Source organism: Micropterus dolomieu, linkage group LG21 (genome assembly GCF_021292245.1).
Source record: "Micropterus dolomieu isolate WLL.071019.BEF.003 ecotype Adirondacks linkage group LG21, ASM2129224v1, whole genome shotgun sequence".
Lineage (NCBI taxonomy): Eukaryota > Metazoa > Chordata > Actinopteri > Centrarchiformes > Centrarchidae > Micropterus > Micropterus dolomieu.
The window spans coordinates 29525035-29548604 of record NC_060170.1 but is presented as its reverse complement, the minus strand read 5'-3'; the positions used below and the strand labels follow the sequence as shown (position 1 = coordinate 29548604).

Here is a 23570-nt window from a genome sequence, read left to right as displayed (position 1 = left end):
GGCCCTCCACCAAGGCCTGCGGGGAGATCAGCTTCCCCTTCAACACAGCCCTCTTCCTTCCAGCACTGACCCAGCATCTCAGGGGTCAGTCTCCTCCTAGTTCTGGTTGCTGAACCCCCTGCCCTGCCTCCTCTCATCGCTCACCCCTCGTGTCTAATGAGAGCGCTAGCAGGGAGACTCTGCCGCATCACTGCTCTCATTAGCATTTAAATAAGGCCGGGAGGAAGAACAGCCACAAACATTGTTTGTGTGGCATAATTTAACAGTAGATTCAGACTCCTGTTGGATTGTAAATTATGTGGTTATAGTGGTTTGATTATTAATATATATATATATATATATTGTCTGCAATATTAATAATCTAATAGATATTATTAAATCTATTAGATTATAATTATTTATTTGACCAAAGGGGTGGTGTGGTAACCATGATACTGTGAGGGTAACAAGTAATGATATTTCCAGTAACACCATGAGTGAATGAATGACATTGCCTGCGCTGAGTCACACCTTCCACTTTAAAACCAAACAGGAGAGGAATGGACATAAGCAAGAAAATGACATACCTAGTATTAATCATTTCTACTTGTAAGACTGCCAAAGTTAACTAGCAGAGAACACAAATTTGACAAATTAGACACATAAGCTGAAATTAAAGTTTACTGAAAAATACAGTTGTGTTTAGTTCACAGTAACGATCCACTTGGAACAAACCATCATTGTGTAATTGCAAAATAAAGCACAGGCAGTAGTGTCTTTGTTTTCAAAATAAAAGCCCTCATTCGGGGAATATCAAGTTCACAAGCGACATCTGATGTTTAATCTAGTTTAAAAAGACTCTGCGATAGAGCTGAAGTGGCAAATCACTAAAACATATTTTGGAGTGCAGCAAGTACCAGAACACTTAAGGAATAACTCTGTATGATGGTAGCGTATTGATTGTCATGTCTGGCATACGTATAGTGTTAACATCAATTTATCCAAAGTTTTTCCTCTAAAAGACAGACACTACAGTGGCAGTACCAGAAGCTCCAGAGGCAGGGTGGCCTGCTGAGGCTATCAGAGATCACACATCTGATCTCCATTACACTCACTAACCTTCTCTGTTTAAGGGAAAGACACAGAAAACTACTCGCTTTACGGGAAATGGCTTTACAATATGTCTGTGTACAGTGTGTGTATTTCACAGATAAAAAAAATTGATTTACTTGAGTGCTTCAAAATTTTTGGGTTTGTGAGGTTGTTTTTTTTTTACATTTTTAAAAACAAATTTGGCATCTTAAACATAGCCTGACACATGTGAACCAAATGCAGTGGCACCAAAACCAAAAAAGTAAACTTATTAAATGGGAACATTCATTGTTACTTCTATTGCCTCAGTTACATTGAAGATCGATTCTTTATATGTATGGACATTATATTGTTAACAGGTAAATATTACCCTTGCGACTTGAGGAATGGCTATATCAAGTGTAAGGACATTTTAAATACGCAAATGACATCAGAACCAAACATTTAAGTTGACTGGCCATAGCACCAAACAAAAACACATTGTTTTGTATAAAGGAACCAACGCAGGATTAAAATAATATTAATTTTGCTCACTGTACAGGCAACTTCAAACTGTGGCATGCGCGCCAGCATTTCATAATCTCAGGGTGGTATGACCTGTAATGTTAATGTCACTGCTACATTGGGAACATGGCAATAAATTGCCTCAACAAAATACAAAACGTTTAAAAGCAATATCAAAACACCTTACATTCAGGTACTGTAGATTACACTACAACAAGCTTTTTGCATAAAAATGTGCGACCGAGGTCCTGTACATTATCCCAAAATATAAAAGCTTCTTTTCACATTTCACATTTCACAACAAGTGGATGCAGGCCATGCAAGGGATTGTTTCTTATCTACATAAAAAATATCAAGTCAGATCATGCTTCAAAGTCCCTCGGCCCCCTTTATCATCAAGTATCATAATCTCTCCCCAGCGCTGTTGAAGTCGGTGGCACTCAGAGAATACAAAAAGATTCAAAGTGGCAGAATTCCCTCTGCTCTTTACAGCGGGAAATGTACTAAAAGGCTGGAAGTGGTTGCACCCTGTGGCCACGTTTTTCTCCCTGACAATCAAGAGAGTGAACAGCTGCTATAATAGATGCTCACTCGTGTTTGTACAGGATGCTGGCCCCCCGCCCTCTCAGGCATTAGTGGATCCCAGTCTATGTCCAGTCTAGGGATTCAGAAAGACACTGGTGGCGTCCTCCTTTTCTCTTCGCTGGAAGGTGGCGTGAGCCTGCTCCAGATCCTCTACCACCGCCAACAGCCGAGCAGCAATGCTCTGACCTGGCTTCATTAGCTTAACATTGCATTCTGCACTATCTATGAAACAGAAAGTTTACAATCATGATGATAACATACAAAACAATAAAAACTCTTTTACCGTGGCAGAAAATGTACAGTTTGGATGCAGCAGCAGCAGCCTCACCTGGGTGAATGTCAGAGTTGTTCTTTACTTTGTTGCTGGCCGTTTGATCAGCGTCTGGCATCTCCAGATATTTTTTCCTGCAACATCAGTCAGATACATTAAACATAATTAACACATGATTGTTCTCTGGAAGCTGCTTTGTCTTCTCACAGAGTGACAGGTAACCATGTGATAGTAATGTCAACAAGCATCAGCAGAAGCAGCAGAGGAGTACACTCCTGTGTTGCAACATAGACCTCTAGTGGCTAGTAAATTAACTGCATGCAGGCTGAGGATGCGTCTCCACTGACCTGAGTTTGTCTTTGCCCTGGAGAAGCTGCTTGTATATGGTCTGCGTCTCCACGTCGGGATCCAGTGGGTCACTCCAGTCACCCAAAGTGACAGCAGAATGGGTTCTACTGCAGCCTGTAACTGAGAACCAGCCTTTTATTGAACAGTGATGCTCTGAATGCAGACCTTGCACAGCCAAATCCTTCAACTTGACAATTTGATGGACGTCTCATAGTCCATTACATTTTTAGTGCCAAAAGCCACAGTGGCAATCAAACCCCAAATCCTGGCATTACCCAGTGTTTAACCTACACGGAACTCATGTCATATAAACAAAAATGATTCTGTTGTTCAGGACTCAAAAACCACACGGAATTTAATCAAGCTTGTGACTAAACGAAATTGGTCAGAAAAAAAATCACATTATGATTCTCAGAGCTCATTCTCCACTGAAGCAACAAAAACATGGCAGCTACAAATGAAGAGTTTATTCATTAAATATGGATCCCCGGGAGCTCATTCGCTCTTTGATGCCAGCTACAAGTTCAAGTGAAGTATGAAAGTATAATGTTACTAGATGTAAGCTTAGCATTTTGATGGACAACAATGCTTGTGCTCTGGGTAACAGCATCCCAGAGCACAGGCAGTGTTGTCCTTCATTCCTGGCGATGGTATCTTGGGTGCGATTAAACACATGTAACGGTAAATGTGAGCTACATTTTTCAGATACGATCACAATCAGTGCATTAAATATCAGTCAGATAATCACACACCATCCTGAGTCCTTGTAGAACGATTTTTAACGTTTGTGCAACATCACAATTAATAGAAGTAGTATTACCAGCACGGTCCGCCTGCAGGCAGCAAGTCCACTTGCCACTGCGATGAGCTCCTGGGTGGAAAGAGGGCAGCATGCGCTCATTGTAAATGCTGACTTTCCTGATCGCTGATAGCCACTGGTTTAGCTCATTCACGTTCTATTCAGACAAAAAGACCCACCATGAGTTCATTGGTCCATTACAGACATTTTGAAATCAAAGCAGGTGGAAATGTGCAATGCAAACGTAATTAACTAACAAGCCTTCACTGATAAAAGGTAAATCCAATTTTATTTATTTATGGCTCAAGTGAGCACAAAGGGGTTCTTCTAATAAACATCAGTATTTTATTTGAGCTTATCTCTAATTGAAGAACACAGCAAACTGTCAACAAAATAATGGATCAAGAAACTAATCCTTTATCTGCGCCATAACCAAGAAAAAGGCATTTTTGTGTCAGTACCAATGCACCTTGCACTGGATGTACATGGTGTGCAGCTGCCCGTCGTTGTCCTGGGTGATGACCTGCATTACATTCTGCTGCTGAAAGGCATTTTCATCCACCCTCTCCACGGCACACACACACTGAATAGGGATTGAGGAGCGCACCTGCAACAATTAGCCACAAACCACAACACCAATTAACACAAGTATGCACAGGCTGGTAGTGATGGATCATGCTTTTGCCTTAGGTGGTTTAGACTTAGGTTAAGTAAAATAAAAGCGACATTGGAGTGCAAGTCTCTAATACTGAAATCTATTCCACACATTAAGAAGAGTGTGAGACAAGAAGGAAGTGAAGATGAGATCAACATGGCAGCAAAGGCCACTTTAAAGTGTAAATCAGCCACTTCCAATGGGAGCTCGCTTCACTCGACTGGAGTGCTCCAACGTGGAGGAAAGGGGCCGGGACATTGTCTGCAATCTGATTTGCAATGTTAGCATGAATATCCACAGCCTTCAATTACCCCTCGCCTTTATTCCAGTCACACAAAGCCAAGACTGGCTCAAAGAGAGAGCTTTTTACTGGGCTAGAGAGAGCCTGCTCCCCTCTTCGTCTCCATCTCTCTCTGTCACTAGTGAATGAGAGGAAATCATTATCACAAGGTTAGGCACCGCATGGTAATAACACTAATGATGTTCTCACAAGGAGATCAACACAAATACAATAAAGCAAGCTGGGGAAGACCAAAATGTTTCCTCTTTTTTTGAGCCGTGTTAATAAACGTCCTTCCAAGGGTAGACACAGTGGCTAATTCATCATCAGAAGGCATATCAGCTTCTAATAATGGACGAGTCACTTTCACATGACTTTGATTCAAAGTTTACTCATCTACATTTGGCTTGTATATAAGACAAAGAGGATGAATAAGCAGTTATCTAGCTGACATGACTTTTTTTCTGATCCGGAAGTCACAAGAGAAGGTAGATTTAGTAAGGATAGTGTAGTAAAGTAGATAAATAATTTGTTGGAGAATATAAAGCTCTAGCCTACTGGTTCAGTACCAACCTGCCAATCAGGGGTCTTGGCGTAGGACAGCGTCTCACTGGTCAACCAGAAGTAGCGTTTCTTAAAGGCAAAGCGGGAGAGCAGCTGGGGTCCCTCTGCCTTGTGTTTGTGGAGGTACCCCTCTTTAACTGTGACTGAGGGCATGAATACAGCCCTCTGTGGCACCTCGGACACTGCAGGATGAAGTTGAAAGAGTTGTAAACAGAGAACGTAGAGAAACACTTTGCAATGCACATGTAATGTCATGCTCCATATAGACACAAGGTGGTGCTGTGACAATAAACAAACAGTGAGTGTGTGTCTTTAATGTTAAACTAGTGCAAGCCTTCACTTTCAGCACTTTGCTATTGATGGCACCTCAGCCTCCTTCATCACCACATGAGGGACAGCTTCAAAGAGGCAATAACAAGCGTCCACTTCTGTCCAACAAATCCACCTGAAGAGCATTAAATGTCAAACTGGCCTTTAAGAGAAAAAAGAGTGGGTGTGATGTGCAGAAGGAGGCTGAAACATGATACATCAGAGAGGGAATATGTTTCACAACAGCCTCAGTGACACATGACGACAAGAAAGCAGCCAAGACATGTTGGGTACCAGTGTTGCATGTACAAGCACCTGTGGCTTCGCACTCCAGCTCCCCGCCAGCTCGTTAACCATGTCGTCTCTTTTCTAGGCTTCCAGCTAGTTATGAATATTTTACTATTGAGCTACAGTATTGTTTCGCTTAATCCTGATATCATCTGGGAGCTGCTACTCTGGCAGCTGGCCTCTGGCTGAATAGCTCAACAGCTTGACCTTCTTTCCTTGTGATTACAAGTTTCTCTATTTTCAGCCTTACCAATGTCATGATCTATGTCGATCAACTTGTCCAGGAAGTCTTTGACAGACGCCACACTGCGCAGGATGATGGGATGAAGGGGCGCCATCCACTGCTCCTTTCCGTGACCCAGCTGAAGGCCCAAGTTCCCGACACTTTGCAACGCCTGCCGATCATAAAGACACAATGTCCACGCAACACTCACATCTCCAGCACATCAAATCTCCAGTAACTGACAGAACTCAGTGTGAGTGACTGCATATCTAAAAGTCGGAGATCAAAAGGGTCCCTGAGGCCAAGCATGCTGTGAGGCCCTTTGTCCGGCCCACACCTGGCGTAGGGCGAGGAGGAAGTCCCTCTCTACACCCCTCTCTGATGCTCGGCTTTGAACCGCAGTCTGGTTGCAGCACACACACATACACACACACACAGAGGTAAAAATAGCCATGTTCCCTTTCTCTATAGAAGACCCATGGCAACAGCGCTTCAGCACCATGGACAGCAACCACAGACGCCACACGTGGGAGAGCAACAAGGTTTCACTTTTCTTGCAATATGTGACAATTTATTATTTATTTATTTAGAATTTTTTTATCCTATATTTAGTGAAATTTAGGTTGTTCATTTTAGTAACAGCTGGTGGGTCACTTCCCTTCAAAAGCACGGTGAGCTCTCAGTTATATCCCACTAGAAATGTTATTTTGATTGAGTCCTTTGTTTGTAATTTGATCTATTTCTATTTGAAACAGGATGTTTGAGCGAGACATAAATTGAAAAGGTATCGTGGTAGGTAAGTTTTATGGCCACACTTCGGCAGTGAAAACCACTGCATACTTGGTGAACTTGGTAAATCAACCCATTGTGAGATGTGCTGCGTATGATATTGAGTTGTCACAAATTTCTACTTCTATAAAATAAATTAATTCCAGCCTCTGGGACGCTAACAAAGTGTAACATCAAAAACAAAGCACTGCTGCCTGTACACATGGTCTAAACACTGTGTGTTGTGTTTCTGCTTCATATTTATTTATTTTACACTTGCAAATTAAAATCCCTCACTGTTGGCAGACAGCATGTAGCACCACATCCTGTGCATCCACTTCTTTGCAGTTTGTTTTTTCTTCGGTTAAGTGTGATGTCTGGACATGAATAAATTATTCATAGCAGTTTCTGTATGTATGCCTGTGTTCTGTGTTGTGAATAGTACCTTGGCCAGTAGTAGCAGTGTTCTGCTTGTACGTGTATCAGCATGCTGATCCCTCAGCTGGAACAGTTTAGGTGTAAGGATTGCAGGAGCAAAAAAACGCAGGAAAAAGAATCCACTGATGGCCAGATACTTCACATCCTGCAAAAATGCAGTCAATATGAAAGGAATGTTAATGAAGCCAAGGGCTGTGGCTGAATATACAACATGTAATGGTAATGTAAATTGATTAAATCTCTAACACACAAGCCCTACACACAGATACATTAAAATGCACTGGAAAGGTGTTTTACGGCTGTTTTTCTTCCACATGCTTTGCTCCAGACTGACCTCATTCTCAGGTTCGGCAAATTGCTCCTCTACTCTCTTGTGTAGCTGTTTGAAGGCCACTCTCATTACGGGAGGACACTGATCGACTGAGCCCACGATTGATTCAATGATGCTTGTTAAGTAGCTCTGCAGCATCTCCACACTGCTGTCCCGCACCTCTGCCTCTGACACTGCACCCTTAAAAGAAATTCGTCTTCGGGGAGAAAGAAAGATAGCATAATCCCTGTGTCAGAAACCTAAAGGCAAAATAGCAGCCGTTTTTGTATACAGATATATATCATGTAAGGAACATATCAATTAAGCAATATACCTAATTGTACAATGCCCCTCATAATAAAACTGATATAACTCTCTGTTTCCGACTATGTCAATTACATGTGAGAGCATGCTTTTTCAGAGACTGGACAGATAAACACTGTGCTGAATTGGAGATATATAGACAGGGAATGGAGACAACAAACAAGGTCATGGCAGGCAGATCTACTGCCAGATCTTGGATCTCCCTCCATGTCAGAGATTGACATCCCAGGGGCCTCATAGCAGTTGCCAAGCAACAGCCTTCCCCCTTTTTTACAGTCCTTTTTCATTTTCTCACATCGATGTCTTCCTCTCAGGGGCGAATTGTAAAGAAAGTGGGCAGTCTCCTGTGGCAGCTTTTTCCATTTGACTATTGTAACACATTTATTGTGAACAGCACACATTAACCCACAACCCAAAATCTCCACTTCCACGTCATTTGTCGTTTAAGAACTGCAAAGCAGATCTGGACTATGTTTAGGTCAGAATGTGATCATGGTCTTGTGAGATCCAGCAGGATGTGTTTTACCTTGTGCGGTTCAGGTCAATCTTACATGGGTCCAGCTCAATATATTTCTTCTCATCAAAGATGCGGTTGATCATGGGCTTCAGCACCTCATGCAGATACAGCATGCCAACAGCCTGGCAGCAAAACAACACCAGATGTTGAAGACATCAGGGTTTATTTTCTAAATGTGTAAATCTACATAGTACATAAGAGTAAACAAGGTACAGCATGATGCAACAGCGGACCAAAAGACATGTAACTAACTCGTACATTTGATAGAGACAGACAAAGCAAAGATTCACCAAAAGGTTAGAAATAATTAAAACAGTAAAATTGTGCGTTCACTCTCAGTAGAGACCAAAACAACAGATATGGCAACGCACCTTCATGAACTGTTCCATGGCCTTGGAGGAAAGAGAGTTGGAGCGAAATAAAGTGTTTGGATCCGCTATGAGAGCAAAGCATAAAAGAGATTGATAAGGTTTATAGTAAGAAATAACATAATTTAGCATAAAGTACAACATGTAATACAGTATATTACATTAACAGGTATACAGCAGCTTAGATTTTAGAGAAGCATGGATATGATACATTTAAAGAACAAGAAGGAAATTTTCTATTGTCTACTTTTCTATCACATATCTGTCTGCTCTTCATGAGGTTCTCTCCAATCTTGTTTCTTTTTTCTTCATCTGATTCGAGGGGGGTAAAAGATAGAGGGTAAACTCTTGGCAATTTTACTCTAAGTCAGCTTTCTCCAGATAGTTTTAAATAAAAACAATTTAAAAAAAAAACAAATACTGGCGCTATCCATGATCCACAAAATCTCTGGTTTGTAAATCTCCATCTCTCTTGTCCCTCATTTCCTGTCATCTCCCTACTGTTGTTCATCTAATAAAGGCACACAATGCCAAAAAACGGCAAAAAAAAAAAAAACAGAGTTTGATATCTGAGGGCAGAAAAGGGATCCCACCACTGTATTAACAGCTCCCAGTGAATGTGACGAAGGAAACCTTCAAGCTTTCACAGAGACTCTCATCAGGAACATAATCGAGCTTGATGAAAATCTCTGAGATTGCGATATTGCTTCATTAAATTATTTGAAAGCTAATTATACAGTGTGGATCCTTTGTCTGCTGTTTTTTGGATGCGCATGCTTTCTATTCTGTTTGATATATGTTTATCAGCCAAGAATTGATCTTCTTGAGAAACAACTCAGCGTCTCATCTGAGGGCAGACTGGCCTTGCTGCAACATTACTTTAATCCTTCAAGGTAGAGATACTAAAATATCCATGGTGACAGGACTGCAAAATATTTTGGTTTTAAAAATCAGGACATGGGGAAATGCTAGGTTTTCATTGCAGCTCAGTGGGTGCACAGTACATTTTTCTTTTTCTTTACCCTGTGCCCAACTTTAATGTCTGGCTCCTTGCACCCTCTATTCCTGATCAAGCAGTTACTGTTCGGATCCTGTGGAGTTGCTATGGAAACTTAGGCACTATGCTTATTATCTCAAACTACAGCAGAGCCCAAAGACCAGAGCACAAGTCTGTGTGAATTAGCAACGGGGATGTGGTGCGGAGGCAAAAACATGACTAATGCAGACCGCAGAGAAGCCATTAAAAGACTATTGGGTGAGTAAATAATTGGCATCGGGGTAGTAAATATAGTTCTGGTGGACCTGAACTGCCCACACACAGACCGTGAATGCGGTGTTCAGAGACCTTAATGTCAATTCAGAGTTAAATAGAAGCAGCCCTCAGAAGGTTTCTGGAGAGTGGAGCAATAACAGCAAACTGGCTTGTCCCAAACGCTGACTAATATGGATAAACTAAGGTCTTGTGCACGCAGTGTATTATGTAATCACAGTTGTTAGATGTAAACTGTTTTGAGCTAATACGTAAAGGCGGTAATGGTGCAACAATTTAATCTATTTGACAAGAATACATAATAAATACACAGTAGCCATGTTAAATTTTTCTTTGTTGAGATGGAGATACACACAAGATTCTGCCTTTCTGACATTACACTTACAAATGGCTCTGCCTGACAATGATCTGATATTTTAAACAGTTCTGGTGTTATTCCGTTAATCTTACTGGTGTGGTTGACCTCCCGGGTGTTAAGGTAATCGAGGAATGGCACCACCAGGCCCTGGCCCAGGTAGATCTTCACAAGGGTCATTGCCACATCCTGCCGGCTCTCAACCGTGGTCACCTCCTCCAGCATGGTCAGAGCACTGCTTTCCTCCACCTGGAGAGAAGAGGATGCAGGTTATGATATGTTGCTGACATTGGCAACGTTTTCCTGTTGTTGGAAAGCCAACTAATGAACCAGGTTTAGTGTAGATAACTGCGGTTTAGGTTGAGGGAAAGCACCGCAGGAAGGAAAGCCATCTCTCAATGTTATTGTTTAACATATAGGTGTGCGAATGAATATCAGTCTTGAAGAATAAATTGTGATGCTGACCTCTGTAGGGGAGATGACCGACTCCACCAGAAGGTGAATTAGGGGCTGATAGTACACAGAAGGCAAGATCCGATCCTCCACCAAACGCACCTTCAGACGCAGCGCTCCCAGCTTGCCACTGGCAACAGAGGGAAAAAACGCAGAATCTAAAAAAAGGACATTTTCTAGACACTTTGATCTTATAGTGAGGTAAGGTGCAATTAAAAATGTCCCGGAAACCAAGGAAAAGAAGTGTCTATGACAGCAACCAGAACATTTATGTGGAAAAGATTTTTTTCCAAATACTCTTGAGCTACTGAATTACTTTCTGTAAGTGAGGACGACCAAAGACAACTGATTATCTGGCTTTGTTTAAATACTGCAATATCATTTGCACTGTTTTTCTGTAGGACACATTATGCAGGAAGTGTGTGAAATCCACAATTCAGTAAATTGGAAAGAAACCGATTTCACTGCGTTAGTGAATTTTATTTTTTAGTGCGTTTAATTCTTTTTTGAAATTGTCTTACAAACTGTCTATCTTCTTGTAAGGTGAAACACTGATAACATACACCAAAAGTAAATAGTAATATCATGCCAGGCTTACCAATGGGGAATGATGTTTCTAAAACCATGTAAAGGAGTCCTTATGGTTAAGAAAACTGGGGTAAAGTCACACTGCATTCACACACCAATAGCTGTAAACAAATAGTCCCAGAGGGAATATCTTTTGCAATGACACTTCGTTTTTACTGTAGATCTCTTACCAGCATCTACGCAATATGCTCCCCTCAACAAAAACCCTTCCACTGTGAGATTCACTTTCCTTTGACACTATCCTTTAGCAGTTCCCTCGACTTGCTTTGTTCTAAATTTATCTCAAGGAACAGATGCTGTCAGAGACCTGGCTGTCCACCTGTGAACGTTCATTTAAATGCATGAACCGAAGCACGGCGGGGAACAAATACTTTCCTTGAGTGCATTTCAAAACACTGAATGTCTCAAAAATTCCTAAAGCAAAAATTCTAGTCTCAGTTATACAAACACATAAACTCACCACAACGTACAAACAAGCACACTCGTAATCCTCACCCAGCATCAACCTCATTGTTACCCAAGGGCAGCAAACGAAACCAGCCCTCTAACAGAGGTGTCTTGTGCAAACAGGCAAAAGGGATTTCCACCTGTGAAAAGAAAGATCAAACAAGCACACAATATCAGACAGGTAAAATAACTTGAGGAATTTTACGATGGTTCTGTATTTCTGGGTGAAGCATATTTTGTTGTGAACAGAACGTTAAATCCATGAAATATTTTATTATAAATCATGGCATCCTCACCTTTCCCAGAAAGTCATTCTTGCCCACCATGTCCCAGTCCCAGACCTCCACAGTGACAGTCCCCTCCTCACTCAGCTCCACCGGATCCAACTCCAGCTCCAGGGTCTCTCCCCAGTGAGGGAAACGGGTCTTCTTGATAATCTAAAACCCAGCAGTGTTGGTAAATCCTAAAACTCTTTTCTCTACACATCTGGTCATCTCAGCCTTCTCACGTGTACAGTAATATTAAACTAAATAACAGACATTGAGACTACCACACAACCATCAACTACAATACAAGAATGTGTACTTCTGGCTCTAACTGAACCAATAGATACTCTTACATGCACGCACATAGAGCTCACCGAGGTCTCTGCACTGTGGTTGTTGAAAATAACTCGCGCAAACGGATCAGAGGTTCCAGAAATGTCTCTTGGAGCCAAGTCTCTGTGGGAATCAGCAGGCCAAGAGACAAGAGAACTGATCAATACACTCAATTGCTCAACAAACTCCTATTACCTGTTAAAACAGCAAAACACTGCTTTCCACTTGACCTTATTCTTTCAAACTTAATTCACATTCACCCGAGCATGTCTGAGTTACACAATGTCAAGCCCTGATTGACACGCTCATTAGTGCCCGGCCTGATAGGGAGAGACTGTAGCCTGGGACGCACAGATGGGGCAGTGATTGTGGTGTGAGTGGTGGCAGTATGACTCAGGAGGGGAGTGTGGAGGCCTGCGGGGTGATGGTGATAGGATTTCAGCACAGAAACAGTGATGAAACTGCCAGGTCTCAGTGACAGATACTCAACTTCTGACTGGTGACCATTTTAATCATCTTAAAGCTACATATAAGACATATGATGGTGTTACCACTTGCAACTACATCGTTAACTCTAAATAAGCTCAGTTTCCTCACATTTTAACGGCAGCGGCAGGATTACCTGGCTTCGATGACTTGACATCGCAGGTTGATCTTCTCTGTATCTTTCAGTAGCTCCAGACTCAGATGGATCTCTCCCTGGACTTCCTCATCAGGGTCCACCCTCGTCAGGTTCACCCAGCTATCAAGTCCTGACCATACCCCATAGAGAGAGATTAGTCATTAAAACAACTCACCATCATTCTTTTTTTCCAATGAATTGTTTTCTGTCAGATTGACAAATGGATTTATCAACTAATCATTTCAGCACTAATGTCATGTCAAAGCTAAAATGTTTAGGTGATTAATCAATTAGTTGAAAGGCAGAAAAATCGGCAACTATTTTAGGTAGGTGTTAAATTATATTCCTGGTGAGGGAATGAGCAAAGAATTGATTTACAACCAACCACTGTCTGTGAAGAATTTATTAACAAAAGAGAATAAACAGAGAAGTACTTATACACATATACAGCTGGTGCAGAGACCTGCTGCCTAGGGCGGCTTCGGGCGTCTAGCCCAGAGCAAAGGGATGCATCATCATTTACACAGTCTAGGTTTCTATGTTTTGGAGAACAGACATCCTCTCTCGGCCTTGAATGAACATTCAAGGAGAAGAGAGGAACAACAAGAGAGGAAAACACCAAAACAATCTCACAGCTCTGACCTAAACCCTAGTAAATGTGGATGGACTAACATAAGGACTATAGGAGAGGCAAGGTTAAGATAAAAGATAAATTAAGATAAGTTAAGATAAAATACACAATATATATTTATATCTATAAGCCATAACGAGAATAGTAATAATAATAATATTAAAAGATCATACATAAAAGATTAAATGTAAGAGGACACAATTTTCTGCCGTAACAGTAGTTAGGTTCATTGTCACAATATAACAAGTTATAGAGTGAAATCGAGTTTTGTAACTCCCTTCTGCTACATAGCAGATACACATTCATACAGAATCAATTATAAAAAATGGTAAACAGAAATAAACTATAATCAGTGGAGCAGTGCTGACGATGAATTAGAGTTTAAGAGTCTGATAGCTTGGTGAAAAAAAGCTGCTCTGCAGTTTGGTGGTGTGACAGCAGAAACGTCTACATCTCTTCCCAGAAAGCAGCAGGGTGAACAGGCTGTGGCTGGGTGGGTACTGTCCTTTAGTATCCTTTGGGCTCTGCGTAGGCACTTCACCTCACCGATATCACTGATGCTCGGGAGATGGGTACCAATGATCTTCTGAGCAGGTTTATTTTTATTTTGATAATTGATTACTTTTTAGAAATTATTAGTTATTTTTCTTTGTCCTATTCAACAGTAAACTGAATATTTTAAGCATATGGAGTGTGCAAGCATTTTGTTGACTTCACCTTGGGCTTTAAGAAATTGTGGTGGGCATTTTTACTATTTTCTGGTATAATTCATTGACTAATTGACAATCTAATCTGTTTATAATGCTGGCAAGTACCAGACAAGGTGACAGTAAAAAACAAAACTACAATATCATCCTTGATGGTCTGAACAACATGTAAATGATTTGTTATTTTTTACATTTCAATCATGTCAAATTCAATGTTTTTCGTTTTATTATTTCAGAAATTTGAGACACAATGTCAAGGCCAGACTGTGAGAGGATTCCTGTGAGGGAGTAACTGACTCAGTACCACCATGTAGCAATGAATCACATGAGTGAAGGCCATGCCAGGTGGCTCTCAGGAGAGAGGCATCAGTATGCAGCAAACATACCCCGGTAAACACTTTGAGCAATTTAATAAAACTACAACAACATCACGACATTCCATATTTTAAATGCCGTATGTCTGGCCAAGACGGTGTAGAAAGTGCTCGAGTCCATGCCGAGGTAAACATTGTGACTAATGTCTTGAATGTGAACGCATCTGTGAGAGCCAGACATTAAATGGTTAGATGGAGGCTATTTGAAAGGCTTTGGTTGATCTCATTTTACAGCGCTGCAGGTTTCCGCTCAAAATGATGGTTTATAACGCACAATGGGGAAAAAAACACAGTTTATGCAGACAAGCACCGGGAGAACTATGATAATTTCATTGCCTGTGAGTTAGAATTAACACAACTGAAAGGGGCTCTCAAAAAAGTGATTGATAAACGTGAGCAAATAAAATTACATGTGTGAGAGAACTCCAAGAAACGTTCCCAGAACCCTGTCTAAAAAAAAAGCCACATCTACTCAATCACACAGACCTTTGACTCGCTCATGGGAAGCCGTGTTTGTTTAACCTTTGGTCCTCTCACAGACTGATGCAGATTTGTTCACTCATACCTTTAGCTTGAGATCCAATGGCATCTTTGCTCAGAGTTATCTTCCCAATAACATCATCGTGGCTGTATTAAAAAAAAGATAAAATATTATCAGATAGAAGCTATTGAAAATACTGTCAAAGTTGTTTGATCTTGCTAGAGTTAAATGAGGTGAATTTGAAGACAGACTAATAAGATTACTGGTGGTCACGAGAAGAGAACCTTTAATCACTCAGTCTGGATGACCATCTGCCTGATGATGTTTGTTTATTCAAAGCTTGGAGTTTCTTTTCCCAAAACATTTAAACTGTACATGGCGTTTTAACCCAAATATATCAATTCATGAGCCAAGTTAAGCAAACACACATGACTTAGAGGACTATTAATCAACTGCCAAGCTCTGTCAGTCAAGAGTAATGGTCGAATATGGAATAATTTTGAGACCGGTCTGGATGAAAGTTTTACCCAATTGTGTCCTCGTCCATGACATGAAAGGACAGTGAATGAAACCCCATCGGTAGGTGCAGCGTGTACTCTTCACCCCAGAAAGGATTAAGGTTCTTCCACACTGTTGCAGTCCTGGAAATAGAAATTTAACATGCTTGTCAATCAGACCATACACAGAAACATATCACATGAAAGTATGCAACAGATTTATGCAGTAGAAACCAGTAGAGTAATGGCAGGAGTCAGAAATCATTGTAAATATAGCAGCAGTATTATGAGCTCTCACTTACCCACTTGGTAAGTACACCTGATGTAGACAGACTATGCTTTTAAAGTAATATGCAAAAGAACTAGGGTTTGATGATTACCAGAATATGGAATAATTAAAAACATAAGTCTGCTACACAAATTTCTATGTTTTTCTGACATGTATCTAAATGTTAGCTCTTTTGTGATATACTAAATAGTTGTACTTGTTTGGGCTCTTGATGATTCAAATGAAACAATATAAGAAATCCCTCTTTGGTGGATCGGTCACATCGGTCATGATATCAGCGTCGCAAATCATCACTGCCCTACACCAAGTTAAAATGGCCTGCTTAAAGGCATCAGTAAGCTTTCAGCGTATATCATTTTATAAGGGCTCTTAAGAGTTCTGTTAAAGCCATCCATAACACACATACTATCAAATAATTGGTTGGTGCTGAATGGCTGGTCAGATGTGAAATCTTGTATACTTTTCAGTATACAGATTTACATTAAATCAGTAGTCCCTGATTTAATGTAAATCATTATTTTATCAAGTTTAGACTGTTCATTCATGCAATTTCTTCTATGGCTTATGTTTTTACATCTACAAGATTTTTTTTTTTTTTTTAGAAAAACAGGTTTATTCCTTTAAAAAAGTACATTTGGGTATCAGTATCAGTCATATACCATATTGTCAATACCATCAAAAGACATAAAAGAATGCCCTACCCTAGGGACAAGTTATAATAAACCAGCCTGTTTCTTGGAGTGTACTGTACCCATTATTCTCCACCACAATCCCTCAGCCACATCATCCATGAGCATCACACTCGAGGAGTCAGTTGGCCAGTAACAAGTACAAGATAATCAGTGTGAGTGTCTGCAGTGAATCATTGTGCCGTTTTCCCTAATGATGCCAGATGGAACAATGGCCAGTGAATTCACCCCATGTTCTTGTTAAAGCCCACAACAATGAAATATGGATTGCTGTCAAACAGCACCAGTTGGAAATAATGTGCTGTGGCCTCTATTCAAAATAACCTTTCATTTGAATACTTTGGAGGATGAAATCATCCATGCTTTTGCACTCAAACACCTCTGAACTGGTGCATTCTGCATCCTTGCTCACACCAGGATCCCTGTGCAATAATTGATGCACCCTCTCCATGGTTACCTGCTGGGTGTTTTAAAGGACAGATGAGTATCAGGTTCGCTGTGTTGGAGGGACCACGGTGTGGGCACCACCAACCTGATCTTACACACTCCACCCTGGCTTACATGTGAAGAGTAGCGGGAGCACAGCCAGAAACCAACGTAATGCAAATATATCTCTACTGTGATGAACGTCATTAAAATGACCTATCTGAGCACCACAATAAGCGATAGACATTCTACCGGTGTGGCTTTACAGAAAAGATCCTTTTCATGCACATATTTTGTAGATCCGCATGTTTAATCAGAGAGAACTCACCTGGCCACAACTTCATTGTCAACTTTTACAATGCAGTATGGATCACTGGTTCCGGAGCTTAAGATGATAAGAAAAACATAGAGACAAATAAGCATAGTCAATTTGCCTGATGGTAAGCTAATTTCCCGTTCGCTTTAGTAGTGGATATACCTGGACTGACTATCTCGCCTCTAATTCCATGAACACATTTACAGGATAATATGTAGGCTACCAGGAATTGGCGTTTAAAATGCAGATCAACTTTCTTTTTCTTGTCTTTCTACTCTAATAGCAATTAAACAATTGCTTATTATAAAAGCAAGGACTTGAGCCCAGAAGCACATGCACATTCAGAAATTAGGCTACTTACACGTCTTTGGCCGGGAGGTTTCTGCCCTCGACAATTCTAAAATAAAGAGATGTGTTTTTGGCCATTTTCAGTCCAGGGAGCTATTAATCCAATTCCTCCTATGTTCCCATACGCGCTCTTATAAATACTGCTCTTCCCCTCCGCAAGTGAGTTTTCTTCATGTCATGGCACCTTCGGCGCGTGACGGCGCGCAGCCCACCAGTAGCGCGCGACAAAGGCGCGCATGCAGCAGCCGAGTCAGGGTCACAGTGTGGGCAGCTGAACCGGGTTTTGGCTTTGTCAGTCTTTCACCAGATCTTGTTTTTCCATTCTGAAAAAAATAAAACACGATCTTATAAACATCATTAAACAACAACAGCTCTAGAAATGATTTGTTTTCATATTTGACATCGTTCACAATCTCTTTTTAATTGCCATTGCCCTTTTTCTTTGTGATACGATGTCGTACTAATTTGTAATGGTCCTCAGGAGTGTCTTTTCTTTGACACAATGCGCCACCTTGCGAGCGTTTTGAGCTACTGCCATGCACGCTGCATTACAGGCAGGCATCTTGACAGTCGGCAACTTGGGGTCCTCTCTGCTGTGTGAATGGAAACTAATAAACAACGGAACTAACCCACAGCTAAAAACAATCACTTTCTTCCTGTCAGATTAGTTAAGTAACCGCGTTTTGTTAACGTACGAACAACTATTAGATGGCAGGCTAGTCTCCAATAGATAACCTAATTATCTTTCTGAAAACCTTTAACTATAAAATAGTTAAATTAGCCCATTCTGGTACTTCTAGCTAGCTGGACGTGTTGACCAACGTCCTGTTGCTGTGGTCATATTTCCACTGAAGGAGATGGATGGTTATCCCGGAGTCGTTGGTGCTGATTCTACAAAACACCAAGAAAGACATTACTACTTGTTATCTGAACTGCAAACATTAGTCAAAGATTTACCAAGGTAATATTGCCTTACCTTCAGGGAGGACTTTTGGGAATGTCTCGGTATTAGCTGTATGGGTAACTTGTAACTGCAACTTGATGGTTATTGTTTGTTTCGTTTTTCTCCATGGTTAGCTCCTTCCAGCAGCGCCTGTCCTACAACACGCTGAGTGACCTGGCTCTGGCGCTCATAGATGGGACAGTCTACGAGATTGTGCAGGGGCTCCTGGATATTCAGCATCTAACAGAGAAAAATCTGTACAACCAGAGACAAAAGCTGCACGGTGAACACCAAGGTTAGAGGTCTGCTGAACTGAAAACATGGGGGGGGGACAACTTCTGGAGTCTGCTTCTATGAGCAAGCCCATGCCTGTTAACATTCCTGGATAATTGCTGAGTTAAACCAGAATTCCTCTTAAATCAAGAACTGTATGAGCTACCAAACCTGCTTCTAGGTGTGAGGTTGTAATTGCAAATGTCAGTGTGATGCTTGACCGGTCATTCATTTTGTGTGTAGCACTTAAACAAGATCTTGTACGGAAGCACAAAGACGCGCTGCAGTCATGCAAGTCTCACAACCTTGCCCTTCTCAAATCAAACCAGCAAGCTGAATTAGAGGTAAGGCAGTGAAGTATCAGGGTCTCTCATTACCAAAAGGGTTATGGTTGTTTCCATATGCTTTTTTGATTTTCTAATTGGTTATCAGGCTCTGGAAATTCGTGTGCGAGAGGAACAAAGAATGATGGATAAGAAGATTGTAGCAGAAATGGATCAAAAAGTGATTGACCAGCAGAATACCCTGGAGAAGGCTGGCGTCCCGGGGTTTTATATCACCACTAATCCTCAGGTAAATGACTACACTTGTCTGCTAATTGTAGTTGAAATGTACAGCCTACTAACGCCACAAATAGTTGGGTAGCATTGACAACATGCAGTTTGTAGTGGAGACAAATGTCCTGCAGATGGCGCTGTATGTCTTAACGAATTGCTCTTCTATTGATATTTCAGGAGCTCACAATGCAGATGAACCTACTTGAATTGATCCTCAAGCTTCAACAGAAGGAGTCCCAATCTGGAATCCTTTGAGAAAGACACCTAAAGAGATGGACAAAATAATGCAATGGCCACAGGCGGCATATGCTCACATTCCAGTAATTGTGAGAGTAAACATGTTTCAGTCAACATGTGTCATTGTTCTCTTTAAACATGTTCAGGAAATCTTTATCACATGTTGTTATGAGGACAATATTCACCATCAAACCCTGCAGTAGAAGGCTGGATCTCGAGTGTTCAAGTAAGATGTTTCCAGTCCTGGAAGAGAACAATAGCAGGTACTTTACAAACATATTATATACATAAATAGAGAAATTAAATAGTAGAGGATCAATATGTCGCTTATGGATGAGTGAAAGTGAAAGTAACTAGGATTAATGTCATGACCTTCTGCAGTGAGATGGTATCTCCATAAGGGCCTCCTGATACCTTCGGAGAAGTAAGCACCATATAGGGGAAAAGGAATATTTTATTACTGTGTGTGTACACAGAGATCCAACTCTGAGCAGCAATAGTGTACTGACAGCACACATGACTTGCGCAGTGGTGAAAGTTGTTCGTAAAGGTTTTGTGAAAACCCACTGTCTGTTTAAATTAGCCTCTGGACACTTCAGAAATGGTCCAGCTAGGCCTCAGGATGTTGATTTAAAATGTGTGAAATAGAAAGAAGGTGTGAAATGTGTCTGTTCTTTAATTATTTGGACAGTATTGTGATACATTTCTTGCACTTTTTTTCTTATTTTTGCTTCTATTGTGTATCTATTGTGTTTTTTTTTTTTTTTTTATCTGTTTATTTTTTTTTTTAGTTATGTTGGTACTAAGGGTGCAAAGTAAGTGTTGCGCTAACCTCTTTATATTTACATAGAAATGTTTTAAATGTCAATGTCGGTTAGTGTTTACACCAGTGTCCAGCATAAATAAACATATAAGCGACAATGAACAGTTGAATTAATGATATGATGTACAGTATAAACAGTATGGACAGTAGCAGTAAATATTAGCATGTCCATTAATTAATTTGTTTCCATAAAACAAAAGTTTCTCAAAATGTCTTTGTGTTTTGTAAATTATTTAACAGAATTAATTTGTGTTAATGTTAATGTAAATCTTTTTCAGTTCAGTCATTTGTGCAGCGCCGGGTTCCAAATAACTTCACTGGGAGACTGCCACTTCTCATCACTCCACGTAGAGCCAATTAAAACGTGCACCTGTTAATGGGTCACTCAATTGATTGCTCAGTCAAGATACCCATGGAGCTGCACAAACAGGCAGCTGATCAAAATCTGTATTGGATTATTTTTTTCATTTGTAAGGAATAAGCTTAGCCATTTAGGAGTTTTCTTTAATCAAACTATACATTTGACATCAAATTGGTGATACAGTTTTTCCTGTTGAGGTACGCTGCACAACCCAGGCCTCTTACTCATTTTATCCCTTATTATATATGTCTTTGTGTCAAACATACACCATAAGTGGTCCATAATGTTACTGCTAAGCCTCCGCAGGTCCAACTGCAGGTCTCATATCCAATCAATCTTCATTTCACTCACTACTGACCAAGATTTTTATGATCACATAAAGGCTCCATGTTCAGGCACCTGACAGTATGATTTACTCACTGTGCCCCCATATCTCCAGCTGGCTTCTTAGATTTCCTGACAGGGCTTTATTAACGGCTGTCTCTTGGTAGAAAAACTAAAGGGAATCATGCGTGCTTACCTTTGGTTATGGACTAAACACTGAAGACACACCTTTCCAGGTGGCCTCCTGATCCTGTTTTGTGCTTTATTTGTAGGCTACTGTTTGTTTAAACTTTAAACTTCCATCCATTTGTCACTCGAACTGTTGAAATACTGTTTTCACTGGTGGAAAGTAACTTAGTACATTTACACAGGTGCTGTATTAGTACAATTTTGAGATACTTGTATTTAAGTAAATACATAAAATGTTAAACTTGTCAAAAAGGTCATTATCTTGGTTTGACTCATATTTAAAGGGTCGGGAACAGTGTGTTGTAATTAATAACATCAAGTCTGCTTTCAGCAAAATCGGAACAGGAATCCCTGTATATCAACGATCTGCCAGATGCATGTCCTGATATAGGTCTTCAGATGTATGCTGACTATACAGTCGTCCATGTATCTGGCAAAACCTGTGATTATGTTGCAGATAAGCTAACCAAAAACTTGATGCCTCCCGTCCATCTGTTTTTCTATTAAAAAGCTATATGAAACCGAATCCCTGAATGTTAAAATTAAAGGTGAGCTTATTGAACAAGTTCCAGAAGTGAGGTATCTGGGGATAATTTTACTCCCAGTTAAACATTAAAAGTCACACTAAAAAGATTTGCAAAATGATTAAGGCTAACCTTATCTATTTTAAGATGATGAGAAAATGCTTGACATTTGATTGCACCTCGATGTTTTTAAATTCAATGATACTTTTTCATCTGTCTTATGGTTTAACTACCTGGTCCCAGGCCAATCAGTCTGTGATTAAATCCATAGTGTCTTTACAATCAAGCCTTGAAAACTCTGGACAAAAAGCAAGTTAGGTACCATTACTGTTGCATTTTAAGCAAATACAAGATTTTAAGTTTTGCAAACTTTATAGATGTTCATTATGTAAAGCTTGTATATAAATGTTTAAATGGACTTGCTCCTCAGCCTCTCTGTAAGTACAAGAGACTACAGAGTAGCAGCAGATCCACAAGAGCAGCTTCAAGTGGCGATTCTAAAGTTTCATTTTGCAATACTTCTTTTGCTCAGATGGCCTTTTCAGTGAAAGGAGCAAAGCCTTGGAAGTTGCTAAACACTTGAAAACTGCTGCAAACTTCACCACTTTTAAAAGAGAGGCCAAGTTAGTTCAGCAACAAACGTGTACTCATATCTAATCTACTGTAGTTAGCATTACATGTTTTTCATTGCATTTTGATTTACTCATTTTACCTCATTTTATCTTGTGTTATACTGTAATGTATTGTATTTTCTTTTTTCTTTCATCACTGTTTTAATGTTTTATTTCTTTAAAAGCCCTTCTAGGGACAGGTGTTGCAAATTAGCAACTGCTAAAAACACAGTGGTACACGCATTGGATTGCTGTTTTCAGTTTATCTATGTTAGATGTATTGATCCCTAATAAAAATAAACCATAAATAAATAATACAATTTGTGCTACTTTATACTTCTGCTACATTTTTCAATTGATTTAACTGCTGAAGTTACAAGTTAGATTTTCCATACAAAACATATGATCAACTTATTACATATGTTTTCAGTTATTGATGCTGATTAGACTTACTCAGGTTGTATAAAGCTATGCCGGGACTTATGATAAAGTTGTAAACTGCATGGAAGCAAAGCTCACAGAAGAGCCCTTGAAGTCCAGAAAAATATGCTTTATCTTGTTGCAAAGAGTACAAACTTGTGTGTAACCTACATGATCTACTTGAGTGCATAAGATTAAAATATATATATAGTATCTTTGGTCCATAATTTAACACTCAAGGGGACCATTTTGACCATTTTAAGTACATAGTGCTGGTATATTAATGGACTTTTAGTTTTACATTTTAGAATTGAAGAAACAGTATTTGTTGTGGGCTATACGTAAGTAAATGATCTGGGTACTTTTTTCACCGCTGACAGTTTTTACTTAAGCTGCTTACTTCACTTGTAGTTAGCCAACTACGCGAGGTTATCAAACATGTTCACATTTATATTCAGCGACCGAATCCGGGACCCCATCTGGGACCACTGGCTCAGGATTATCTCCTATTCTGCTATAATTTGGGTGGGGCGCAGTGGGGAAGCCCTTCCAGCAGCAGTATAAAGGTGACTGTGCCTTTAACACGCAGTCCAG

The 23570-nt window shown here is 40.3% G+C and overlaps 2 protein-coding genes across 4 annotated transcripts; one reads left to right on the top strand and one right to left on the bottom strand.

Annotated features, from left to right (window-relative positions):
* Nucleotides 1–642: 642 nt before the first annotated feature.
* Nucleotides 643–18137, bottom strand: LOC123960264 (rasGAP-activating-like protein 1). 3 transcript variants are annotated; one of them, XM_046034909.1, is made up of 21 exons: nt 17728–18130; nt 17379–17435; nt 15677–15790; nt 15234–15295; nt 12957–13086; nt 12376–12457; nt 12032–12172; nt 11784–11875; nt 10713–10830; nt 10343–10496; nt 8626–8690; nt 8264–8376; nt 7438–7630; nt 7111–7248; nt 5925–6069; nt 5087–5259; nt 4048–4185; nt 3600–3735; nt 2779–2893; nt 2489–2565; nt 643–2382 (listed from the first exon to the last, which is right to left on the bottom strand). In XM_046034909.1, the coding sequence occupies exons 1-21, from the start codon at nt 17790–17792 to the stop codon at nt 2234–2236; spliced, it is 2457 nt and encodes an 818-aa protein (XP_045890865.1). In that variant the 5' UTR covers nt 17793–18130; the 3' UTR covers nt 643–2233. The 3 variants fall into 3 exon arrangements, with proteins under 3 accessions (XP_045890865.1, XP_045890864.1, XP_045890866.1); XM_046034908.1 differs by having other exon boundaries at nt 2779–2899; nt 17728–18125; XM_046034910.1 differs by lacking the exons at nt 643–2382; nt 2489–2565; nt 2779–2893 and having other exon boundaries at nt 3597–3735; nt 4040–4185; nt 17728–18137.
* A 133-nt stretch (nt 18138–18270) lies between these two features.
* On the top strand, nt 18271–20757 carry dgcr6 (DiGeorge syndrome critical region gene 6). The gene is made up of 5 exons (XM_046034911.1): nt 18271–18675; nt 18792–18952; nt 19174–19274; nt 19363–19503; nt 19665–20757. The coding sequence occupies exons 1-5, from the start codon at nt 18572–18574 to the stop codon at nt 19740–19742; spliced, it is 585 nt and encodes a 194-aa protein (XP_045890867.1). The 5' UTR covers nt 18271–18571; the 3' UTR covers nt 19743–20757.
* The last annotated feature ends 2813 nt before the right edge of the window (nt 20758–23570 follow it).